At 40.3% G+C, this 25,548-nt stretch overlaps 1 protein-coding gene across 2 annotated transcripts in view; it reads left to right on the top strand.

Annotated features, from left to right (window-relative positions):
• LAPTM4B (lysosomal protein transmembrane 4 beta) overlaps positions 1–25,548 on the top strand; it is a 78,631-nt gene that overhangs the window by 33,751 nt on the left and 19,332 nt on the right. The window contains exons 3-7 of one of the 2 annotated variants that reach the window (XM_049633059.1): positions 13,038–13,111; positions 13,466–13,588; positions 16,797–16,895; positions 21,803–21,898; positions 22,372–23,285. In XM_049633059.1, coding sequence (XP_049489016.1) covers positions 13,038–13,111; positions 13,466–13,588; positions 16,797–16,895; positions 21,803–21,898; positions 22,372–22,440 — 461 coding nt within the window. In that variant the 3' untranslated portion in view covers positions 22,441–23,285. Of the gene's footprint in view, positions 1–13,037; positions 13,112–13,465; positions 13,589–16,796; positions 16,896–21,802; positions 21,899–22,371; positions 23,286–25,548 lie in introns of those variants that run through there. The other variant, XM_049633058.1, reaches the window with a different exon arrangement.

The following is a 25,548-nucleotide window of genomic DNA, read 5'->3' as shown; positions in this document are numbered from 1 at the left end:
GCCTTGAACCCACAGATTGTGAGATGATGACCTGAGTCAAAGTCGGATGCTTAACTGACTAAGCCACCCAGGAGCCCTGAACTTTCTACCGTTCTTGTAACTTTCCTATAAGTCTAAAATAATTTCAGAATGATTATAATCTATTGATTTAGAGGACTGAAGGATAATGATTGAAAAGCATGTATGTGTAGCACACTATATTAGACACTCATAACTTATTTTGGGTAGAAGTAGGCTTTGTAGCATTTCATTTTATTTGTGAAATTTTAGTGGATTGGCAAAGAACTGTGACTGGAAGTGTCAGGACTGTGCAGAGTGTCAAACAACAGATCATTCAAATTAATTTCTGATTAATTTTGCAGCAGATTGGTCTTTCTAGTCAAACTTAGTTTTATTTACCAAATGGACACACCTGGCCTAAGGAAGGAAATGGCCATAAAACTAATCAAGAATGGATGGTTACCACATATGGCCATCTGATTTAGGATAAAGACACCACTGCACTTACTGGAGAAAGGATGAGCGTTTTGATAAATGTCCTGAGTGTAATCAATCAGGGGAAAACGGGTACTTCACGGAAGAAGATATCCATATGACCAATAAGCATATGAAAATACTCTCTGCTTTATCAGTTGTAAAGGAAATGCCAGTTACAAGCACAGCAGTGAATCACTGCACCCCTCCAAAATGGCCAACATTAACAGAACTGATAATACCACCTGTCCATCAGGATGTGGGACTATTGGAGCTCCCAGGATGTTTCTGGGAGTGTAAATCATACAACCACTTGGGGAAAACTAAAGCTGAACATACATCTATCTACTCTGTGACCCTATAGTTCCATTCTTAGATCTGTACCTTGCAGAAAATAATGCTTGTGTCCATCATAAGCCATTTATAAAAATGGTCATAGTGGCTTTATTTATAATAGCCAAAAATTGGAAACAGTCCAGATTCCCGCCAATGGTAGAATGGACAGAAACGGAGTGATCAGAGATGAAACAATACAAGCAAAAGGAGTGATGGGGATTCACTATACTTTTCTGGGTGTTTGAAAGTTTTGATTAAAAAAAACTAAGAAATGGAAAAAAAAAGAACAATCAGCTAGGGCTTTCCATATGGCTCTTGGCACCACAGTGTAGAGCTCTCCTTGCCCTGTCATTTGGAAAGGGCCCCAGGCTGCCTACCTGCTGTCTATTCACATACCCCAATACAGGCTTGGCAGTCAGTCTACACAGCTTGTCCACTTGTGCATAAAGATCCCAACAGTCTTGAGGAAATAGACCTGCATGTGCAACAGCAGGGGAAGCCGGCCCATAGGAACCATCCTAGCCCTTTATTTTCATCCATCCACCTTCCCAGTCTCTTATCTATGTATTTATCTTTTACATCACATGACTCAAAGGGTTGCATATTCTATGCTTTGACTATATCTCGCTTATTTTTTTAGTGTTTATTATTTGTTTTTGAGAGAGGGAGAGGCTGTGTGAGTGGGGGAGGGGCAGAGAGAGAGGGAGAAAGAATCCCAAGCATGGGGACGTGGGGCTTGATCCCACGAACTATGAGATCACAACCTGAGCCAAAATCGAGAGTTGGACGCTTAACCAATTGAGTCCGCCCCTTGCTTTTTTTTGCTTTTTTTTGCTTTTTTTTGCTTTTTTTTTTTTTAAGGCTACTTCCAACGAATATTTTCAAGAAGACCTTTTGTAATGATGTAGTTGTAAGAAGACCACTAGGGATAATGAAGGGACGTGGAAAATCAAGGCCAGCTATTGTTATCCCTAAACCTGAAGGAGGGGTAGGTAGGAGGCTGTGGTTACTGGAGTTGGGAATGAGAGACTCCTACAGGGTTAACCTCCTCATTAGGAACAGTGACCTCAGGTCTAGGCCCACGGCCAACCCAAGGCAACATCACCTTCCCTCTGATCTCCTGTCTAGGCTTCTCGTTGACTGAACTCCACAAAAGCCAGAGGGTAAGGGAGGCTGTTGATGAACCATGCACGTCTGCCTTCTGAGGCAGAGAACGGACTGGATGGTGAAAGGCGAGTGGAAGACTTCTGGTAGAGTCATTCACCTGCGTACCTGGATGTTCCTCTTAACCAAACTACTTTGCTGGGTGCGCATTTCTCCCCTTTGCCTACAATAATAAAGAACTTTGCCAGGTGTCTTTTTAAAATTGGATACGTGAAGCCTATAGGTTCCCTGGATTCATTTCAGGTCCCAACTTGGCCAGAGGCTGAGTAGGAACTAAGTTAGCTCAAGCATCCAGTGTTCTTCCTTTTGTGTTCTTTTCTTACCTGTAACTTCTCTGATGACGCATTTTGTTGTTGGCTGTTGTTTGCATTTTAATGTGTTTGAAATCAGGATGTGATTTACCATGCAGCATGGATTTAGTGTGAAGATCTTGTTTTTTCTCCAAATCTTTATTTTGAAAAAATTCAAACCTTTCAGAGAAGTTTTATGGACAGTGAAGATCCATCTTGCTTTTTCTTTTTTTATTTAAGTTTATTTATTTTAAGAGAGAGAAGGAGGGGCAGAGAGAGAGAGAGAGAGAGAGAGAGAGAGAGAGAGAATCCTAACCAGGCTCCACACTGTTAGCACAGAGCCCAGTGTGGGGCTTGAACCCACAAACCATGAGATCATGACGTGAGCCAAAACCAAGAGTCAGACCCACTGAACCACCCAGGTGCCCCATCTTGCCTTTTTCATTAATAATAATTTGGAGTTTTTCATTCTTTATAGAATTATCTCTTACTAAATAGCGAATAGGTATAAAACAGTATTTACAAAATACCAAACAATGGTACAAGTACTTATGTACTCATCACTCGATTTAAGACACTGAATTTTAGCTTACTTTCAAAAGAGCACTATGTGTCCCATCCTGATGGCATGTTCTTTCCTCTGATCTCAGAACTAGCCTTTCTGCTGAATGGTTGATCATTCCTTTGTGTTTCTTTATAGATGTCCACATAGATTTGTGTCACTAATTGATCTGTTGTTTAATTTTCATGCTAATAAGCTTTATAGAATAGATTCATGCAGTATGCCTACTTCTGAGACTTGTTTTTTCAGTTTTACTGTGCTGATGAGAAAGGTATTCGGACACTTGTTAAAGATGGTAAGGAAGACTTTACCCAAGAGGAGTTTTGCAGTAGGCAAGAGGTCAGACTCAACTACCTCTCCAGCAAGGACAGGTGGAGCATTGTCACCAAGGAGCAGGTGGGGGGTCAGTGGATGGAAAATTACTGAGAGGAAACATCAAAGCTGGGGAGATTCTTGCTAGACAACTCTAGACAACTCAACAGGATTCTTGCTGAAAGCAGACCAGCATGGCAAATTACAGAGGCTGGGGGATAAGGAAATTTGATCAGATTATCAGGGTGATCAGATACTGAGGAGAGGGGTTTTTAGTAAGCTGACTCAGTAGGATTCTTGCCAAAACCAGACTAAATGGGCCATGGGCAGGACCCAAGGTGTTTGGTTGGAGGAGAGAGTCGTTGTTATGTGTCTACATGTACCTGGGGAGACCTTTCTGCTAGCAGCACCCAGTTGCAAGAGAGTCTGGGAAATTCAGGTTTTTAGCTTTCTAGCCTCTGTAGAATAGGCAGACACACTAGGTGGGAATGAACACTCAGTGCCAATTCCCCATGTCCTCAGCAAACATGCTTTAGTATATGGTGAACCTGACCCGGTCCTTCTTTTTCAGAAATCTTCTGACCATTTTTGCTTATTTATTTTTTCGCATCAGTTGTCCAGTTCTCAAGCAATCCTGTTGCGAATTTGTTAATTACAAATGTTAAACTTACAGATTAGTTTAGGGGGAAGTGATACCTTATATGTTGTATTTTGTCTAGTTACAACTGTTTAAAAAATGGCTTTATTGAGGTATAATTTATATACCATAAACTTACCGATTTTAAATGTACAAGTCAATGATTTTTGAATTTACAGAGATGTGTGCAATGTCTGTTAAATGTCTGATTATGGCTTACAACTTTCCAGTTAATACACATCTTCTTCAGCATCCATCAGTAATATTTCCAAAAATTTTCCATATAGATCATACATGTTTTTATTTTTTATTAAAAATTTTTAATTCCAGTATAGTTAACATACAGTGTTATATTAGTTTCAGGGGTACAATATAGTGATTCATCACTTCCATACAACACCCAGTGCTCATCCCAAGCATACTCCTTAATCCCTATCACCTGTTTCGCCCATCTCTCCACCCCCCCGCCCCACCCCCCACCCCCCTGTATCCATCAGCTTATTCTCTAGAGTTAAGAGTCTGTTTCTTGGTTTCTGTCTCTTTTTTATCTCCTTTGCTTGTTTTCTTAGCTTCCACATATGAGTGAAATCGTATGGTATTTGTCTTTCTCTGACTGATTTATTTCGCTTCGCATTATGCCTTTTGACTCCATCCATATTGTTGCAAATGGCAAGATCTTATTCTTTTTCATGGCCAAATAATAGTTTATGTATATGTATACACACACACACACACCCCACATCTTCATTATACATTCATCTATTGATGGACAGTTGGGCTGCTTCCATAATTTGAGTGTTGAACGCTCCAGTAAACATAAGGGTTTTGAATTAGTTTTTGTACTTTTGGGGTAAATATCCTGTAGTGTACTTACTGGATCATAGGGTAGTTCTATTTTTAACTTTTTGAGGAACCTTCATACTGTTTTCCAGAGTGGCTGCACCAGTTTGCACTCTCACCAGCACTATACGAGGGTTCCGTTTTCTCTACATCCTCACCAACACTTGTTTCTTGTGTTGTTGATTTTAGCCATTCTGACAGGTGTGAGGTGATATCTCACCGTAGTTTTGATTTGCATTTCCCTGATGAGTGATATAGAGCATCTTTTCATGTGTCTGTTGGCCATTTGTATGTCTTGTTTGGAGACATCTTTTCATGTCTTCTGCCCATTTTTACATTGGATTATTCATTTTTTGGGTGTTGAGGGTTTTTAAAAAAATTTTTTTAAGTTTACTTATTTATTTTTGAGAGAGAGACAGAGTGAGTGGGGGAGGGGCAGAGAGAGAGGGAGAGAGAGAAAATCCCAAGCAGGCTCCACACTGTCAGCACAGAGCCCAGTATGGGGCTTGAACCCACAAAGTGTGAGATCATGACCCAAGCCAACACCAAGAGTTGGACGCTTAACCGACTGAGTCACCCAGGTGCCCCAAGGTTTTTTTTTATATATAAAAATTTTTAACTTGATTCATTTATTTTGAGAGATAGAGTGAGTGGGGTAGGGCAGAGAGAGAGGGGGAGAGGGAGAATCCCAAGCAGGCTTTGCACTTTTCAGCGTGGGGCCTGATGTGGGGCTTGAACCCACAAACCGTGAGATCATGACCTGAGCCGAAATTAAGAGTCAGACGCTTAACCAGCTGAGGCACCCAAGCTCCCCTGGATGTTGAGTTTTATAAATTCCTTATGTATTTTGGGTACTAATCCTTTATTGGATATGTCATTTGCAAATATCTTCTCCAATTCAGTAGGTTGCCTTTTAGTTTTGTTGTTTCCTTCACTGTGTAGAAACTTCTTTATTTTATAAGAATTTCATACAAATGTTAGGATTATTCATTCTAGGTCTGTGAAAAATGCTGTTGGTATTTTGATAGGGATTGCATTAAATCTATAGATCATTCATGTTTTTAATTAAATTTCTTTTATTTCCTTCTCACAGTCTAGTCATGACATCTTGGTTCTCCAGTGAACATAATCACTAATCACACAAAAAAATGTAAATGCTGTTTATTGCTTTTTCTGTTTTTATATAGAGACTTAACTATATCAGTATACATCTCAATATAAGCATGTAGCTGGCAGGAACTAATTTCCTTATCTTAGATTCTGTGAACTTGACATTTTAAGTAAGTTTACTGAATTAATTAGTCCTTCCTAACTTTTTTATGGCTCATTTTATTATTATTATCTTAAAGTGTATTTATTTCCTTTGAGAGAGGAGAGCTCATGAGCACAGGGGAGGGGGAGAGGGAATCCCAAGCAGGCTTCGCACTGTCAGCACAGAGCCCAACGCGGGGCTCGAACTAACAAACTGTGAGATCATGACCTGAGCTGAAAATCAAGAGTTAGAAGCTTAACCGACTGAGCCACCCTAGTGCTCTGTGAATTATAGCTCAGTTAAAAAAAAAAAAAAAAAAAAAAAAAAAAAAAAAAAAAAAAAAAATATATATATATATATATATATATATACACACACATACACATATATATGAAAACAACCCAGCCCAAATAACCATTTCCTCCAAAAAATTCTTTTTTCCCCTTGTCTAAAAGTAATCCTGCCCCTCTGACCTCCCTTAGCTCTTCATCAACGAACTCCTCTTGGATTGTTCCTTCCCTTCCCAGTTCTGATGCTCAACATCAGAACAGAGGTTATGTCCTGATGGTGTCCTCACAGTGTTTATCCCATATTACACACCTATTGAGTGTTTATGAAATAAATTTTGAGTTTAAGAATAAAGCTGTAAATTAGCATGTTGCCAAAAAACTCTTCTGTCTGAATGTACTTCAATAAAAAGTTGCAAACAGTTGTCACACATTTATACAAAAAGTGTGTTAGAACCTTCCTTCTGTTTTAATGAAATAAAACTAGTGCCTTATTGTTTCTTCTTCCCCAAACTTTCAACCTCAGAACATGGGACCCCATAGTAGGGACTTGAACCTGGGTGGTTAGGGCTTTATATTTTGCTTTCAGTAGGTCATATTGTTGCTGTGAATCCATCTGAAAATAGTTCTCCTCTAGACCTAAGGGGTGAGAATATACTCCACAGAGTGTCTGTTTTCATAAATTGCGGTGCCAGGAATGTGGCCAAAATGACAGAAACTTGAGACGTGGCAGTGACTTATGACTAAAGAAGTAAGATGGGTACATGAATGAAGTAGTTATCTAGCTAGCTCCAAGTTTTATGGGAAGGAAAGAAACCCAAGAAATATAAGGGAAAGTGGAATTAGAATATTTATTTAAAAATATATTTTTATAATGTTTGTTTATTTTTGAGAGAGACACAGAGCATGAGCAGGGCAGGGGGCCGAGAGAGGGAGACAGAGTCCGAAGCAGGCTCCAGGCTCCAAGCTGTCAGCACAGAGCCTGACGCCAGGCTCGAACCCACCAACCATGAGATCATGACCTGAGCCGAAGTCGGATGCTTAACTGACGAGCCACCCAGGCGCCCCATAGAAATTGAATATTTAAACAAAGACATTTCATGAAATCAAGGCCACTAAAAAAAAATGAAAGAAATGATTTGAATCATTATATGAAAACACACATATACACGCACACCTACATACGCCTTTTTTGTATCATAGGCTAGCATAATAATGTTGAAAGAGAAATAAATTGGGGAAGTTGTTTGCAACATTTATGATAGACAAAAAGGTAATATTCTTAATATATTGCAAATTGTGTCAGGCAGAACACTTTCAGTTACAAGAGATTGAAACCAACTCAAAGAGGAAAAAAGCAAGAGGTTTGGGTGATTAAGAAAAATATTAGTCTCACCAATAGAAAGAAAATTAGAAAAAAATAGAGACGCATTTCTTTTTTTTTTTTAATTTTTTTTTTTAACGTTTATTTATTTTTGAGACAGAGAGAGACAGAGCATGAACGGGAGAGGGTCACAGAGAGAGGGAGACACAGAATCTGAAACAGGCTCCAGGCTCTGAGCTGTCAGCACAGAGCCCGATGCGGGGCTCGAACTCACGGACTGCGAGATCATGACCTGAGCCGAAGCCGGACGATTAACCAACCAAGCCACCCAGGCACCCCAAGACGCATTTCATAGAACTCCGTTATATGCCTTTTTTATTTCAGTGATTGACTATCAGAAAACATTATCTAATTATGCCATTTGTGGCCTGTGGTATAGCTTTTCTTAGGATCCTTTTCAAATTAGAGCTGCATTATTGAGGCAGGACATTAATTTAGGGAACAGTGTGAGGACAGTGTGTCTGACTGGGTTGCTACTAGGAAATAATGTGCCAAGAATAAGTAAAGGGTGGGGCACCTCGGTGGCTCAGTTGATGGAGCATCCCACTTGGGTGCAGGTCTTGATCTCACGGTTTGTGAGTTCGAGCCCCGTGTCGGGCTCTGTGCTAGCAGCTCAGAGCCTGGAGCCTGTTTTGGATTCTGTGTCTCACTCTCTGCCCCTCACTTGCTCATGCACGCTCTCTCTCTCTCTCTCTCTCTCTCTCTCTCTGTCTCTTTCAAAAATAAATATTAAAAAAAAATAATAAGTAAAGGGCATCCATCCCTGTCACCGACCAGTACTGTTACTGATTTTGAAAATCTGTACGTTGTTGTTGGAACTGTTTCCTCTTATCTCTGACGTCATTAAAAGGAATGAATTTTAATCCCTCAGAGTTACTCATGTCCACCAGGGTGCACTCACTACACACTCTGTCAGAGGAGCCAGCATGTGCTCCAGATTGCTAGGAGATAAAAGGCGTATTAGCCTGCTTTGTCTTCTCTGCTCTGTGTTTTTATTTGATTTACACTTTGATTCTACCTAAGCTATTTCACATGCTTGTCATATATTCAGTCCGGTCAGTGTGGTTGGTATAATCATTTGTACGAACAGAATTTTGAAAATTTCCTCATCTCAAATTACCTTTTTTTTTTTTTATGGTAAGTAGTATCTCACTATGAATGGTAAAAGGATATTCTATGACTTTTCTCTTACTTTTGTGCTTTTTAAATTTCTCTATCTTTTTAACAAGGTTTTATTTATTTATTTTGAGAGAGAGAGAGAGAGAGAGAGAGAGAGAATCCCAAGCAGGCAGTGCAGAGCCCTACACAGGTCTCGATCCCACGAACCGTGAGATCATGACCTGAACTGAAATAAAGAGTTGGGCACTTAACCGACTGAGCCACCAGGCGCCCCTTTGCCCCTAATTTCTCTTCTTGGAGAAAGAGGTAAATGTAAACATTTTTTATAATTATATGAGATTTAGTTCTGGAGTTTCTTTTTACTTCAGAATAGGATATGCAGGCTATATTAGTGTTTTTTAGGTTATATTAATATTTAAAATGTTTGAATACAACCTTGAGTTTGTATACCTAGAGTCTCTTTTAAGATCTGTGAAGTAAAGAATACCCTATAAATGGGCTGGCTTCCATTAATTTTTTTTCTCATTATAAAATTTGCTTGTACAGAATTTGGAAACCATCTCAGTAGACAAAGAAGAAAATAATAAACTTCTGCCTGAGTTCCGGTTTCAGAGATTGCTATAAATTCTCATAGGTTTTGCACATAGCAAGTACATACCGACGTCCAACTCCTTTTAGGGAGGCTGCATGGTTTTCCTCCCCAGCTGGGTAACATCCCAGCGAAGAGTATAGACTCATCCTTCTTGGGGAGAATATCCCATCCACCGCTTACTAGCTGGGCAGCCTTGGGCAAGTGACTTGCCTTCTTCTAGTCATCTTTTTCTAAAATGCAATTATTAATAGTACTAACCTTTTAGGGTTGTCCTGAGGATTAACATAATAACACAGCGCCTACTTCACTGCGGAAAGAAAGCACACATATAAGTGGGGACCGTAAAAGCAGACAAGGGACGTTCCACGGTGGTCATAGCTTTATGTAGGAACGGAGAGCCTGATAACCCTCATGCTTAATATGCAAATGGCATGCTAGAATGCATCCACGTGGACTTACATATGTGTGTGTGTGAGAGACTTTCCCTTTGCTGTTAAGGAGTTAAGTCTCTCAGCTTTTGTTTTGCATATAAAATGCATTCAAGTTTATTCCCCTCACGATCCTACAAGAATACCGTAGGGCATACATGAACTTCCCTTGTAGGTATCTCTTCCCTCATAAGAGGGAAAAGGTAAGCCAATTTAACATTAAAATTATAAACTACAAAATCTGTATGTATACTTTAAAGAAATTTTTAAGTACTGGCTAGTACTGGTCATCCTCTGAGGCTTTCATAACCGTATCTTTTTTCTTTTTTGAGAATGAAATGTTGAATTTATTCCACTACATCCATATAGATTAATCTCAGGAACCTTCATTTTAAAAATTTTAAATATGGCAGATGGTCTTTGTTGATATACCTGCGTTGCTGTCCTAGAATGTACTTTTATCCAATTCTTCTGTTTGTAAACCTCCTGCCTAAAATGTCCTCTCCTCTCTGAAGCTGAGGATGTGGAGAGGATGGTTCTAGAAGTGGGGTGTTTTCCTTTGGAGGATCACCTGTAGGAAGCAATCGGCCACATTGGTTCATTGGTCAGTATTGAAAGCTGAGGAGGAAGCAGCAGTCTTAGCAGAACCAGAGATTTGAAATCCAAGAGCAGGACTAGTCACAGTTCAGCCTTTTGGTGCAAATACTGTCTTAGCGAGTTTCATAACTTCTAAGCCTCGTTTTGCGGTCTGCTTGGTGGGAGCAATGTCGTCTCAGAGTTAAGAGGACTAAATGAGGTATGCATGAAATGCCTCAGAAACTGCCAGCACCATACAGATGCTTTACTGCATGGGTTTTTGCACCGTCTTAGCTAGTGAGAATCCCACAGTAGAACTGCTTTAGAAACCCAGTCATATGGGGGGGGGGCCCTGGGTGGCTCAGTCGGTTGAGCATCCGACTTCGGCTCAGGTCATGATCTCACAGCTCTTGAGTTCAAACCCTGCGTCGGGCTCTGTGCTGACAGCTCGGAGCCTGGAGCCCGCTTCAGATTCCACGTCTCCCTCTCTCTGCCCCTAACCCACTCGCATTCTGTCTCTGTCTCTCTCAAAAATAAACATTAAAAAAAAATTAAAAAAGAAAGAAAGAAAGAAAGAAACCCAGTCATATGTACTAATCTGAATCTCTAGGGGTGTGGGACTCCTCAGTGACTCAGTTAAACGTCGACTTTGACTCAGGTCATGATCTGACAGTTCGTGGGTTTGAACCCTGCATCAGGCTCTGTGCTGACAGCTCAGAGCCTGGAGCCTGTTTCAGATTCTGTGTCTTCCTGTCTCTCTGCCCCTGCCCTGCTCATCTTCTGTCTCTCTCTCTCTGTCTCTCTCTCTCTCTCTCAAAAATAAATAAACATTAAAAAAAATTAATCTGAATCTAAAGACATAATAACATGACCTCTTGAATAAATGTTCATTTAGTCCCTGCTGTGATATAGGCAGTGTTCTAGATCAGCACTGTTCAATAGAAAGAGAGTACAAGCACATATGTAAGTTAAAATTTTCTGGAGGCCACACTTAAAAACGTAGACCCAGGTGAAATTAACTGTACTACTTTTTGTTTATTTTTTTAATCTTTATTTTTGTAATTTTTTAATATTTACAAGAAAGAGAAAGAAAGGGAGACAGATTGTGGGTGGGGGAGGGGCAGAGAGAGGGAGACACAGAATCCGAAGCAGGGTCCAGGCTCTGAGCTGTCAGCACAGAGCCCGATGCGGGGCTCGAACTTACGAGCCATGAGATCATGACCTGAGCCAAAGTTGGATGCTCAACCGACTGGTTTGTCTTATTTAACTCAGTATATCCAGAATATTTTAGCATGTAATCAGTATAAAAATGATTGAGATATTTTACATTCTTGTTTTTTTTTTCAAGTTTATTTATTTTGAGAGAGAGAGAGAGAGTACGAACAGGGGAGGGTTTGAGAGAGGAGAGGGAGAGAGAATCCCAAGCAGGCTCTACGCTGTCAGTGCAGAGTCTGACCTGGGGCTTGATCTCATGAGCCGTGAGATTGTGATCTGAGTCATAATTAAGAGTCAGACACTCAACTGACTAAGGCACCCAGGCACCCCAAGATATTTTACTTTTTTGTGTGTGTGTGTGGTAGGTTCTTGAATTCTGGAGTATAGTTTAATCTTACAGCACATCTCACTTCAGACTGAGCACGTCACAGGTGCTCGGGGCCCACATGTGGCTAGTGGCTCCTGTGGTGGGCATCTGTCCCCTTCTATATGTTGGGGTTGCAGTAGTAAAGAAGGTACAGAAAGTTCTTGCCCTCAGGAAGAGTCCTCTAGCAAAGAGAGACTGATAATACACAACAGGTATAAACAAGATCATAGTGATACGTGCTGTAAAGAAAACACAACATTGGTATGGGAGGAACTGGAAGTAGGATGAATACTCAGGGAAGAGCTGTTGGAGGTGTTGATGTTTGAGCTGAGGTGTGAATGATACAAAGGCAGAGCTAGTCCTATGGTACTGGGAGTGAAGGTGCCCCAATCAGTGGGATCTACAGGTGCCAAGGCCCTACAGTGGGGTGTTCTCTCTGTACTTAATGAACCGAGTGGTGTGGCTGGATTGTAGTACGTGAGAAAGTGTGAGGAGATTAGAGAGAGATTAGGCATGCTCTAGAAGAAATTACAGACATAAAGGCTATGATAAACTGAGATTTTATTTTAAATGAGAAGCCAGTGGAGGGTTTTAATGGGGGCATAAGACACACATGAGTTTATAAAATACATGTTAGGCACTCATGCTTAAAAAAATGCCTAATTTATTGTATATCTAATTCAGTGGACCAGATGACCAAATTTTTTTTAAAAAAATATCTGTAACGAAGATCGCTTTCCCATTTTCAAAATAAACTTACGCGTAAGTCAGTATGTTATCTGTAGACATTTTTATGATTCAGGGAGAACTTCTTTGGACACATTATGTCCATTAACTATCATCTTCTCAAATTCCTAAAGAGCTCCAAGTGGTTTACTTCGTATAAAGCTCTCACTTATAATTGGTTTATAAACAAAATGCCTTTGACGAGAGATGAAAAAAATGTTGAAACACGGGGTGCCTGGGTGGCTCAGTCAGTTAAGCGTCTGAGTCTTGATTTTGGCTCAGGTTATGATCTCATGGCTTATGAGTTCAAGTCCTACATTGGGCTCTGTGCTGACAGTGTGGAGCCTGCCTGGGATTCTCTCTCTCCTTCTCTCTCTGGCTCTCCCCTGCTTACACCTTCTCTCTCAAAATAAATAATATAAAAAAAATGTTAAAACAGTGGATCTAGTACTGATTTTCTTTTTTTCTTTTGGCAGACATGTGCATTGCGATTGCAATTTCTCTTCTCATGATCCTGATTTGTGCAATGGCTACTTACGGAGCATACAAGGTAGGCAGCCTTGAAATAAGGGGCTGGGCTTTTTCCTTGATTCCTTACACTTGTAACCTGTGCAGCTACTTGTAAGAAGGAAGAAGTGATGAGTCTCAGTTTCCTGTAAGAATCTTTGGAAGTGTAAATCTCACATTAATATGATGTGGATGGAAAACCAGTGCTGTAGTCTCAGAAATGTCCAGAGGCTTGTTTTTGACCACCGCTGTCTGGCTTGTCAGTTGTCATGACCTGGTTTATTGAATTTCTTGTCCTCCATTTCCCTTCAGATCAAGAAAGGTTTTGTCTGAATTGGGAAGAAACCATATTTTCTCACGTGGAACACATTGACGTTGTATTTTCTGTCCTGTTTAGCAACGCGCTGCCTGGATCATCCCGTTCTTCTGTTACCAGATCTTTGATTTCGCCCTCAACACCTTGGTTGCCATCACTGTGCTTGTGTATCCGAACTCCATTCAGGAATACATACGACAGCTGGTATGTGGCCGTCCCACCACGGTTCCTTCATGAGGGAAACCTGCAAGTCAGGGATCGAGACATCAGCATACACACACTTGTGATTTTGTGTGTCTTTCACTGGCTTCTGAGTTACTGATTAGAAATTTTTGAGTGTTGTCTTAAAGATGAGATTTTTGGTTTCTTAGAATGCTTGTCAGGACAACATAACCTCTGGAGGTAGATAAGTAGGGGCTGTAGTGACTCTATGAGATGCACCTACATAAATCAATAAGCTAGTTACTAATTATTATTTTTATAAGATGTAGTTTGCTCAGTTATTAGCGAAGGATAACATTTTGCCTCCGCTGTTGTATGGGAAAAGTGGAACTATACTATATGCTGGTTCCCAAACTGATTTGACCATAGAACCCCTATCTTCCTCAAGTATCTTTTTGGGATTGGTTTTCTGTTAAATGTCCTTTGTGATCATCTGAGCAAATGCGGTGGGTCGCTGGGTGTTCAGAAGCTTGTGGAAGGTGTGAGATTAGAATACTTCTGTGCCTTTACATTTTTAGCCTTCATTTTTAAAATTGTGAATGTGCCTTAAAATTTAATTTCTTCAAAATCTTAGAATGTTTTAAAGGGGGAGAATGTTCACTCTTTGGAAGTTTGCATTGTCTATGAGCTCTGGGGAAGGAGCAGGGTTTTTCTGGGATGGGAGATACAAAGCTGAGGATTTCAGGTGACAGGGGAGGCCAAGAGGAAGTTCAGTGGAAAAGAGAGAGATGGAGCAGGGGGAGGAAGGGAGGGAAGGAAATGTGGCCTCAGAAGTTTCCAATCTTAAGGCAGTCATGCCCAGATCACGTAACTAATACTTAGCAGACCTCGCATGAAAAGCCTCCAGCGTCTTGCTCCTTAAAAGCATTAGGTTGTCACTGTTATGGTTGTCATTCTTTTTAGTAATAACTTATCCTTGGTTTAGATAACAGGTCCAGGGGCCCCTAGGTGGCTCAGTTGGTTAAGTGTCTGACTTTGGCTCAGGCCATGATCTTGCAGTTCATAAGTTTGAGCCCCGCATCGGTCTCTGTGCTGACAGCTCAGAGCCTGGAGCCTGCTTTAGATTCTGTGTCTCCCTCTCTCTCTGCCCCTCCCTCTCTCTCTCTCTCTCTCTCTCTCTCTCTCTCTCTTTCTCAAAAATAAATAAAAACATTTTTAAAAAATTAAAAAAAACCCCAGCAGGTCCATGTTTCGGTAGCCTGTAGTGTCAAGAAAAATTTTGTGTATTTGCCACGTGTGTTTTTTTGCGTATTTTCCACGTGTATTTCCTAATTGTACGTTATCTCTTGTGGTACAGCTTGAGTATTTCTGCATGAGAGGGTTTCTATATAATGAGCAGGTTGTAGAATTACCTTTTTCTTTAAGGACTTGTGTTTTTACTCTGTAATGAGGACCTAGTGCTGGGTTCCTAAAGTCAACCTTGGAAGTGTGCAGGAAGCATGATTTCAGCATAGCCTGTCACCTTGAGGGGCTGGTAAAGGGAGTGGTGCTGAGTTAGGAGACACTATAAGACAAGCCCTGTGGCAGCCCTGTGACTGCTTGAAGAGTGTCCTGTGTGCTCCGTCCTATATATTGCAGAAATGTATAAGGTGCAGGCAGGCGTTTAGAACACTCAGAATACTACCTTGACTTTGTTATACCCCACATTGTTCAGTCACCTAGCCTTAGAGCTGCCAGTGGTAAAATGATATCGGGGATACTGCTGACAGTAATCATAGTATCAGCAAAAAAAAAAAAAAAAAAAAATCACCGTCTACTTTTATTTGTAATTACAAACCAAATAAAACAAGTGTCTTCAGTCTGTTCTACTTCAAGATCAGTCTGAGTTGAAGTGGTGAGGCTTATGGATTATCACGATGCTTAAGGATGATGTTAAAGCTCCAGTGACAGCAAGGCCCCGCTGACAAGCTGAGACACAGGAGTCTGCGGGGACCGTTATCTGAGAAAGCTGGCGGAAGGCACCCACTTAATTCTAATGCCTGTTCTGTTCATGTGGAGTCTTGTAAAGTGCAGCTAAAACAAGTTGTGGCTGTGCTCTATAGGCCTTAACTGGACGTGGAAACCACGCTCGCTTTTCTGGAGGAAAGAGTGTAGAGATGTTTGTGGAAGGAGTCATAAACTTCCACTTTAATCCTTTTTTTTTTTTTATTAGACACAGAAACAATATGATTTCATGTTGGTCTTGTGAACCACCACCAAGTTGTTTTATTCTTACCTTTAAGATTAGTACTACAAAAACCCTTCCAGTCTCCAAGGGTAGGGACCAGTTTCATGAGCTGATCACAAAGAATGATACAGGTTTTATTTCTTGGGTATTTTGCCCAAAGCGAAAGGAGACTGAAAACCAGTTGGTGATGTTTCCTGGGGGTAGGAAGAGTCGGGCACATGAGTCATGGGTTTTCTTTGTATTCTTTCTTCACATTTGGAACCTCTTTGTTATGTCTCAGAATACTGCTCATGTGGAATCCAAACAGTTATGGTCTAAGGTGATGAAGAAGAGAGGAAAGGGGGCATGGTTTCCCAAGCTGCCTTCCACGCACACTGACCCAGGCCGGTTAGAGGAGGGCTTCCCCCAGGCGGAGCAGGGGCTTCATGGTGGGGCCCCGTCACCCCCAATCATAGGGGCAGGTTTGGGTCCTCCTGAAGGGACTTCTTTGACCTGATACTTCATCCGTATGGTCAGATGGTAGGGCTCGGTCTTTGGTTTTTAATGCTGTAAATACCTACTAGTGTAAAAGATTTGCTCTTTGAAGAGAAGCAGCATTAGCAAAAATACTCTGTATAAATAAAACAGGATTTTAATAGTTTTTCCTCCTTGCCCTGTGCAAGCCCTTGAGAGTGGTCCAGAATTTGCATAAAATCTAAATGTCAGAGGTATATATAGACTACTGACTTCTAACTTTTTGGATCATAGGAGGCAGTGTTACATTTTCAGGTCTCATTTAATGAACCTTCCTCTGATTTTTCTTTTCACGAGTTATTGCCTGAATTATGAGTACACTGACCTCTCCCCACAAACCGTTTGTTACTCTTTAATTAGTAGAGGTAGGCTAGAAAGTTTGTAGGGGTCTTACATAATAACTGTCTGCTTTAACTAATTGCTTTTTAATAAGCATAGCTGGTGAATGCCTAAAGAGTATAATCCTGAATAATTAATGAGATTTGCTAATGAGGCACTTTTTATTTGCAGCCTTCTAATTTTCCCTACAGAGATGATATCATGTCCGTGAATCCTACCTGCTTGGTCCTTATTATTCTTCTGTTTATCAGCATTATCTTGACTTTTAAGGTAAGTGTGAATATCTTACTTATGGCTTAAATATTATTAAATGTATTCATGAATGTTGAAGAATTGAGCAAACATGTCAGTTTTTTTTCTTGCTTTAGATTTCTGAACTGTTTTATTTCCTAACAATTCTGTTCTTTCTCTTTTTTTATATGAGAGTAACAGTAACCACACTTCCACAGGCCAACCAAGGGTTATTCCAAAATCCATTTGAATGGGAATACATTAATGTTATACATTAGGTTGTATGTCTTATATACTGCAACAGCCATTACAATGTCTGTGTGCACTTTCTTTTGTAATTTGTTTTTAAAATGTAATATATTTTGGGGCGCCTGGGTGGCGCAGTCGGTTAAGCGTCCGACTTCAGCCAGGTCACGATCTCGCGGTCCGTGAGTTCGAGCCCCGCGTCAGGCTCTGGGCTGATGGCTCGGAGCCTGGAGCCTGTTTCCGATTCTGTGTCTCCCTCTCTCTCTGCCCCTCCCCCGTTCATGCTCTGTCTCTCTCTGTCCCAACAATAAATAAAAAACGTTGAAAAAAAATTAAAAAAAAATAAAAAATAAAAAATAAAATGTAATATATTTTGAACAGTGTTCTCTAACCATCTGGTGTATGAATTTATCATTATTTAATAAATTACTTTTTGTTGGACATCAAGACAGTTTCTACTTTTTCACTTGTTAATAGTGCTGCAGTGAATATATTTTTTTAAATGTTTATTTTCAAAAGAGAGAGAGAGAGCAAATGGAGGAGGGGCAGAGAGAGGGAGACAGAGGACCTGAAGCTGGCTCTGTGCTGACAGCAGACGGCCTGATGCAGGGCTTGAACTCGCAAACCATGAGATCATGACCTGAGCTGAAGCTGGATGCTTAATCGACTGAGCCACCCAGGCGCTCCTGCAATGAATATTTTTACTTCATCTTCAGTATATTTATTTCCTCAAGATACATTTCTTAAACTTAGAGGGTATGCGTAGTTGGAGGGCTTTTGATAGGTTGTCAAATTGATCTCCCCCCAAACTGGGTGACTGACACCCTGTCAGCACTGTTTCCCCCACCTCAACAGTTGAGTACCAGCTCTCCTTCTTCATTTTTGTGAACCTGATGGTAAAAACATCACTATAATTTGTGCTTGTGTGCTACCAATAAGTAAAAATTTCTAAATTGTTACTAGACTTTGAACTTTTAATCTTTAACGTCTCTCATTGTGTTTATTTTGGTGTAAACTTACCCAGTTCTTAAAAAAGCAAGCCTTGGGGCATTTGGGTGGCACAGTCGGCTAAACATCTGAGCGTCCAATTCTGGGTCTCTGCTCAGGTTGTGATCTCACAGTTGAGGAGTTTGAGCCCCGCTTCGGGCTCTGTGTTGACGGTGTGGAGCCTGCTTGGGATTCTGTTACTCCTTCTCTCTGCCCCTTTCCCACTTGTGCACTCTTGCTCTCAAAATAAATAAATAAACTTAAAAAAAATTTTTTTAAAATAATCAAGCATCAGTAAGCTTGAAGAAGCCTCATTTAGGGAGAAAAGTCACTTCAAGCAGGTAATATGATGAAGAGGAGTAGGGGATTATTTGTGTCTACATTTTCCCCACGAAACTCTGAATATGTTGACGTTGCCCGTGTAGTTCAGTGCTTCAGGTTTGGGCCAATTTTATACATGGATTTGGAGGCTTTACCCCTCCGTGTGGTTCTGCTCCTCTCCCAGCCTTCCGGCTGTGCAGTTAGCCCCAAACATTGTCCTTTGCCACCCCAGGTCACCCCTGTCACATGCAGAGTTGGCAGCACCCTCTGGCAAAAGGTCACCAACTATGAATCCTCTACTCCTGGCAGTTTGTCTTTCACAGGTAGACTCTTTAGTTTCTGCCTGCTTTCGGTCCCCCCACCTACCCTCCATGCTTTCAAGTTGTGCACATGTCTTACTCCAGATTTTATCATTTTTGCCTGAAGGAAGGTTAGTCTGACCAAGCCGCTTTCTGCCATTACCAGGAGCTCAGAGGCTGGGACCTCCGAGTGCTCTTGAAGGCATTTTTACTTAGTAGGCATTTTCATTTGTACTGGAAATGCTTGGAGTTGTTGAGTCTGATTTAGCTTCTGTCACTGCTGCTTCTCGCCGAGTGGCCAGAGCCATGGTTTCCTCATTTAATAACTAGCAATAATGGTGAAGAAAACATTCTGTACAGTGACTGTGAGGTTTAAGTGCCCTAATGGATGGGAAGATGTGTCATTCATTCATTTTCTCCGTAAATATTTATTAAGGGTATTCCGTGTGCCAGGCTGTGTTCTAGGTACTGGGATTTGGTCGTGAATAAGAACAATTTCTGCCCGAGGGTGCTTTTATAAATTGCAAAACACTTAGTTATCATTATGATCTAATAAAAGGCACAATACAAATCTGCCTCCAACCTGTGGGAAGTATGTACTTCTCCTAATATTTCGTTACATACATATCTATTAACTAGACTGCATTTCCTTGGGAACGTAGACTATGCCTTCATGTTTATATTCCGCTTAGCACTAAGCTGATGCCTTGCACGTAGAGACTCAGTAATGATTAAATAAATATGAGTCTACATGTTGTGACTTCACATATCAGTTCACCTGATCAGTGGCTCTCACGACCTGATTTCACTGTTACTGTTTAATAAGATTAATCACCACACTGGTTCCCTAGGAGCCCAAACCAGGACACGTAGTCCGTTTCAGTCTGTTCCAAGGCCACAAAGGGAGCAATGCTTACCACCTAGCTCTGCAAATACATGATGGACATGATTTGTCAATGCAAGGTTATTTGGGAAACATATTAGATATTTAATTCTCCTGAAGTTGAATAAGCTTACAGAAATGTCAAGAAAGAAATAAGATCGCTGAAGTCAGTTATTGGGTTTTTAGTGACAATAGGCCAGAGGTTTTCCCCCCTGTTGGAGTGTTGAGTAAGTGAATGCACGTGGTGTTGCAGGGGGCCCTCGAGAATGCCGCCTGAGCTTGTGAAGTCCCAGTCCCCGGGCACTTCCCCTCTGCTGTTCAGCCTTTCTGTTACAGATTTGTCTTTGCAGGGGCCTCACGTTGTCTTAAAGAATAGCTACAGTTCACTGCTAAAAAAATGGATGAGTAGTCTTCTTACATAACACGTAACTGATATGTCCAAACATTCTTTCTTCTTCATTTGTATTGGAATTCCCAAAAAGTCTAAGGCTTTTTTTTTTCCCACTAAAGAAACAATGGCATTACTGAGTAAACTGAAGCTTTGAGTAAATTGAACATACTGTGTACGTTGTTCAAGAAATCTGCCCTTCCTCTCTTTCTCATTGTTGATATCTGGTTTCAGATTATTGCTGTCCAGGAACATGTTGTAAAACAGCATTATACATTTTCATCCTAACATCCTCACGGCATACTTAAATATAAGAAGTAATCACCATTAAGTATGAATGCAGCTTAAGACCGCATTCTGAGTATACGACAGAGTGTTTTATCTCACTCTTCCGAGAAATGTTGACAAGCACCCCTTTCGTCCTTAAATGTCTTCTTTTATAACAAACAACTTTGTTTTATACAAACAACTTTGTTTTATAACAAACAACTTTGTTGCAGTGTAATTCATGTGTCGTAAAAGTCTCCTATCAAAAGGGTACAATTCGGTGGATCTTAGTATATTCATGGAGTTGTGTGAACACAGCTCTGTGGTTAAGCAGCATAACTTTAGAACATTTTTATCACTCACCACCCCCTCCCCCTGGCAACTACTAACCTACTTTCTGTCTCTGTAGATTTGCCTGTTCTAGACATTTCATATAAATAGAATCATACAGCATGTGGTCCTCTGTGACTGACCGTTTTTGACTCAGCGTAATATTTTCCAAGGTTCATTCGGGTTGCAGCGTATGTCAGAATTCCTTTCCTTTCTATGGCTGAACACTGTTCCATCGTATGCATGTACCACATTTCATCTACCTCCTCGACGGTTGATGGATATTTGGGTTGTTTCCACTTTCTGGCTATTACAAATAATGCCGCTGTGAACATTTGTGCACAAGATTTTGTGCAGACACATGTTTTCATTTCTCTTAAGGATGTACCTACGAGTGGAAGTGCTGGATCATATGGTACCTTCTTTAACCTTTTGGGGACCACCAGACTGTTGTCGAAAGCGGCTGGACCATTTTACATTCCCATCGGCAGCATACGAGGGTTCCAGTCTTTCCACATCATTACATTTTTTGATCAAAGAATTGTACAGCTAGAAAGGGATTTTGAAGTCCTTTAATCCAGTTCCAGGTGATTGGAGCGGAATATAAGCGGCTCATAGTCTACATAGAACACCTCCCACGAGCTCACGCTTTATTCTTGGCTCCTGACATTATTTATTCATATCTTTATTCGAGACATTAATTCTAATTATCTTCTTTGGATATTTCATTATGAAAATGGGAAATGTTTTAGTGAATTTTATTGACCATGAAGCAAATTTATGTGCTGTGAACGTTTTTGAAAAAATTAACTTGTGTATGACTTGTTTAATCACGTATAATAAAAGTAAAATAAAGATCCCAAAGACAGAGAATTAAAATGTGATGAGAAATGGGTTAATAAATTGACCTGTGACACTGGGGGCAGTAAATGTTTGTGGCCGTTGATCTTTCCAACTACCTTTTCTCACAGATTCTCTCGCTCTTCCCTATCCCCCCCTCCCCAGCCCCCCACTGCCTTCCGGGGTGGTGTGATAGAATAAGCTATAGCAGCACCCTTTGGCAGAAAAGTACCCAACACTTGTAATTTTAGAGACTTTTTGGTTTAGTAGAGTTACTATGTGCACATACTAGTTATGTAAATAAAAGTTTTGTAACTGGGGGGGGGGGTATTTAAAATCGTCTGAAGTTGAAATGAAAGATCTAATAGTTATTACTCACTTACAGGGTTACTTGATTAGCTGTGTTTGGAACTGCTACCGATACATCAATGGCAGGAACTCCTCTGATGTCCTGGTTTATGTTACCAGCAATGACACTACGGTAGGTGCAAAGTCATTTAATGTGGAGATTGCCATATTATGTGACAGCTGCTAGATGTTTCTAGTGTTTGCTGTGATCTTACTGTTGTTGACACATACTCATGAGCTGCTTAGTCATCAAAAGATTCATAGTTGAATGAAATGTGTTTTGTTTTCCTTATAGGATATTAAAAAACCTAGGTGGCTCAACTTCTGGCTTATTTTTAAAAATATTACAGATGGATAATATATGTGCCTTCCCCATATTTATGTATCTTAAACTTGAATTATTAAACCATGGTATAAAGTTCTAGGTATCAGTTCTGCCTACTATGACTGTGTGCTCTCACTTGAGAGAGAATTGAGAATGTGAGTTGAAACCTAGAGAAACGTGACTGTACAGAGAGAGAAATGAGGGTGGCAGAGGGTCCTATGTTTTTAACTCTTGTTTTGCTTCTGGTTGTTCATACTTAAATTTTTAAACCTATTTAATAGGATTGTGGAAAACATGATTTTACTGGAAGAGTCCTCAAAATCATTTGTACTTTATGGAAATTATCTTAAACTGCCTGGCTCATAGGAAAAGTGTAAGCCCTCTAGACAGGAACCTGCCTATGTCTCCATCAAATTTGTACTCGGCACAGTGCCTGACGCAGTGCTCGGGACAAGTGCGTGCTCAAGGAGCAGTTGATGCAAAGGTTGGTGATGGATGACATGAATGTGTGGGATGGCTTGTAACAGATGGGATTGGAGGGGACAGAATGGACAGGACACATGGAAGGGTAAATACAAATGGCGTGTTAGGTCTAAACCAGAACAGAGTTTTATATTTTGTTTTGGTTTTTAAATTGTGGTGACTTACTCACCTTGTGACCTTACTGAAGTGATTTAACCTGTCCCTGACTCGACCTCCCTGTGTATAAGATGGGAATAAAACAGTATCGTGCTTTATATTAAATATATAGGTACAAGCTGATACACTGAGAACTATGTGGGATTTCTGAGAGAAAGCATGCTGTACACGAATCGTTTTCCTAAGTGCTCACCAAACATTTGTTGAGTTGACGCACGTGTGTGTGAGCAGTGGTTTAACAAGAGGCCACGGTCAGGTGCACGAAGCCCAACATACCAGATGCTGAGAGGCCCTTTTGTGGGGGGTGAGGTGGGGATGGGTCCTGCAGAATCCTATGCCCTGATTACAGTAAACACATGTTCTGCTCAACCCTTTAAAGAATTCCTCTTGGGTCAGTAAGTCTCTTTAAAGAAATCGCTGTTTGTAATTATCATAATTTTGATAAAATGACTAGCTTAAAGAATTGTTTCCTTCTCTGAGTTTTTGAGTACTTAGTTACCTGTAAGTTTCTTTTTTCCTGCCCTTTCTTCAAGAAGAAATCCCAGAGTACATTTATTGTCCTGCTGATCTAATGAAAAATCTAAACAAAGTTTGAGATTATTGAGTTTGAAGAACCAATAAAGTTGCTAAACAAGCAACCTCATCCTTAAATATCATGATGTATGGGACTTACAGAACTTTGAGAAGTATCTCAGAGAAGATAATGCCCGTACTGCATGTGTTTGTGTCGATACACTGTCAGTGGTGGTTGTTTTTTCAGTGCTTTCCAAAGAGTGGTATGTATTCTTAATAGAAGCAAGGTGGAAGGACTAAAAGGGTGCACGTTGTATAGATATACCTTCAAATCCAAGGATATTCTGATATTTGTAGAAACTGGGATGCTTAGAGAATTTAAGAGCCATGAGTAAGTCCCTAAAATGCAGCCAACTTGCTTTTTTAGAGAAAGCTTTTATTTTCTCTCCCTTTGAAAGATTCAGAATTAGACATGGGATAGCAGGTAGGTTTTATTTAGGCGAATATAAACTGAAAATAGTTGTACTTTTCAACTGGACATCTTCAGCTCCTCTAATAATAGACCTCTTTCCTCAGAAAAGCTTCCAGCTTGGCAGTGGTTTGGAGTAACTAGGATTTGGGACCTTGGACAACTGCCAACTGCGATGGTTTCCTGATGTTTTGACAAAGGTGTTGGGGGATTGCTTGGTAGTGGTTATTGGTCATTATCTTCTTGACTGTGCTGTACTGACTTGCTGTTTTTAAGACGGGACACTGAGTTGCTGATAATGTTTCTACTTTCTCAGAGTTCCCAGTGAACCTTTTCTTTTTCTGTGTGTGTTTAAAGAAGAGTATTTCTGGGAAAGGGAGATTTATCATTTCTCATAACTGGATTGCATTGATAGTCTAGTCCAAAATACAGTGTTAGATCATCACCTGAGTCTCAGCTTTCTGACCATATTTTTAAAGATTTTTTTAGGGGCGCCTGGGTGGCTCAGTCGGTTAAGCATCCGACTTCAGCTCAGGTCATGATTTCATTGTTCATGAGTTCGAGCCTCACACCAGGCTTTGTGCTGACAGCTCAGAGCCTAGAGCTTGCTTTGGATTCTGTGTCTCCATTTCTCTCTCTGCCCCTCCCCTGCTTATGCTCTGTCTGTCTGTCTCTCTCTCTCAAATATTTTTAAAAAATTAAAAAAAAAAAAAACCACATTGTTAAAAAAAGATAATGGTATTGTGCTTATTTTTAAAAGAGTCCTTACTATACTAAATTAATAATGCTTTAATATCACACAATACCTAGTAAGTGCTCAGATTTCCAGTGCCTCATAAATGTCATAATTTTTCTAGTGGTTTGAAACAGGAACAATGGGTCACTCTGTATTTTAAGACTCTAATTTTGTTGTTAAAGAAACTAGTTTGTCCTACAGACTAGATTTGTCTGACCGTATGCCTGTAATGTAGTCCTCTGTATTCCCAGTAGATTAGTACTCGGATCTAGGGATTTTCCATATTCATTACCCCCACCTTTTTTTTTGCAACATGACTTTATAATTGATCATTTGTTCTTCCGTCAAGAGGCAGATAATGTCTGACTGATTCTGCCTTTTTGGAGCGTCAGCAACCAGTGATACCTAATGCCTGGATTTGGTGATTGATGAGGGGTTGCAGGATGGTGACAGGCTGTCAGTCCTTGTTCACTACTAGCTGGAATATTTCTGTAAAGAGAAACTTTCCCTCGTGTTCGATTGGGTTACCCAGAGGTACTTGTGACCTGGATAAATATACTTCTTTTTGTTATTTATCAGTTTTCAAAATGATACATTGGTCTGTCATTCTCTAGTGGTGACCAGTGAAGGTTTTGTTTGTTTTGTTTTATTTTGTTTTTTATGGAACAAATGAACTCAGGAAAAAAAGGCCTGTTATGAGAAGAGTCTGGGGGTGTCCAGTTGGAAAGTAAAGTGTCTTGATAAATTTTGTTAGTAAACCTAAATAAAACTTTAACCTGTTATTCCATGCCTTTTTGGAACTTTCTAAGGGAAAAATATAAAAGCTTTCTCTAAAAAGCTCGTATATTATATAGTTTATATCTGTATTAATGTTCAAATTGTGCCATTTTTGGCCAATTGGAGCCTCTTCAGGTTGGCACCCAGATCTTTTGACAGAAGTGTGGCTTCCTTGCTGTCTGGTTGACAGGATGCTCCAGGCTCCTCTCGTCCGTTTTCTGTCCCAGACTCAGAATCAGCCATTTCTCCAAGGAGCACTGCTTTCTTTAGGTGGAGACCATAATCTGGATTTCTAGGTTTGGACAACATATTTCTTTTAAAAAA

Source organism: Panthera uncia, chromosome F2 (genome assembly GCF_023721935.1).
Source record: "Panthera uncia isolate 11264 chromosome F2, Puncia_PCG_1.0, whole genome shotgun sequence".
NCBI lineage: Eukaryota > Metazoa > Chordata > Mammalia > Carnivora > Felidae > Panthera > Panthera uncia.
This window is presented reverse-complemented; position numbering and strand designations above follow the sequence as displayed.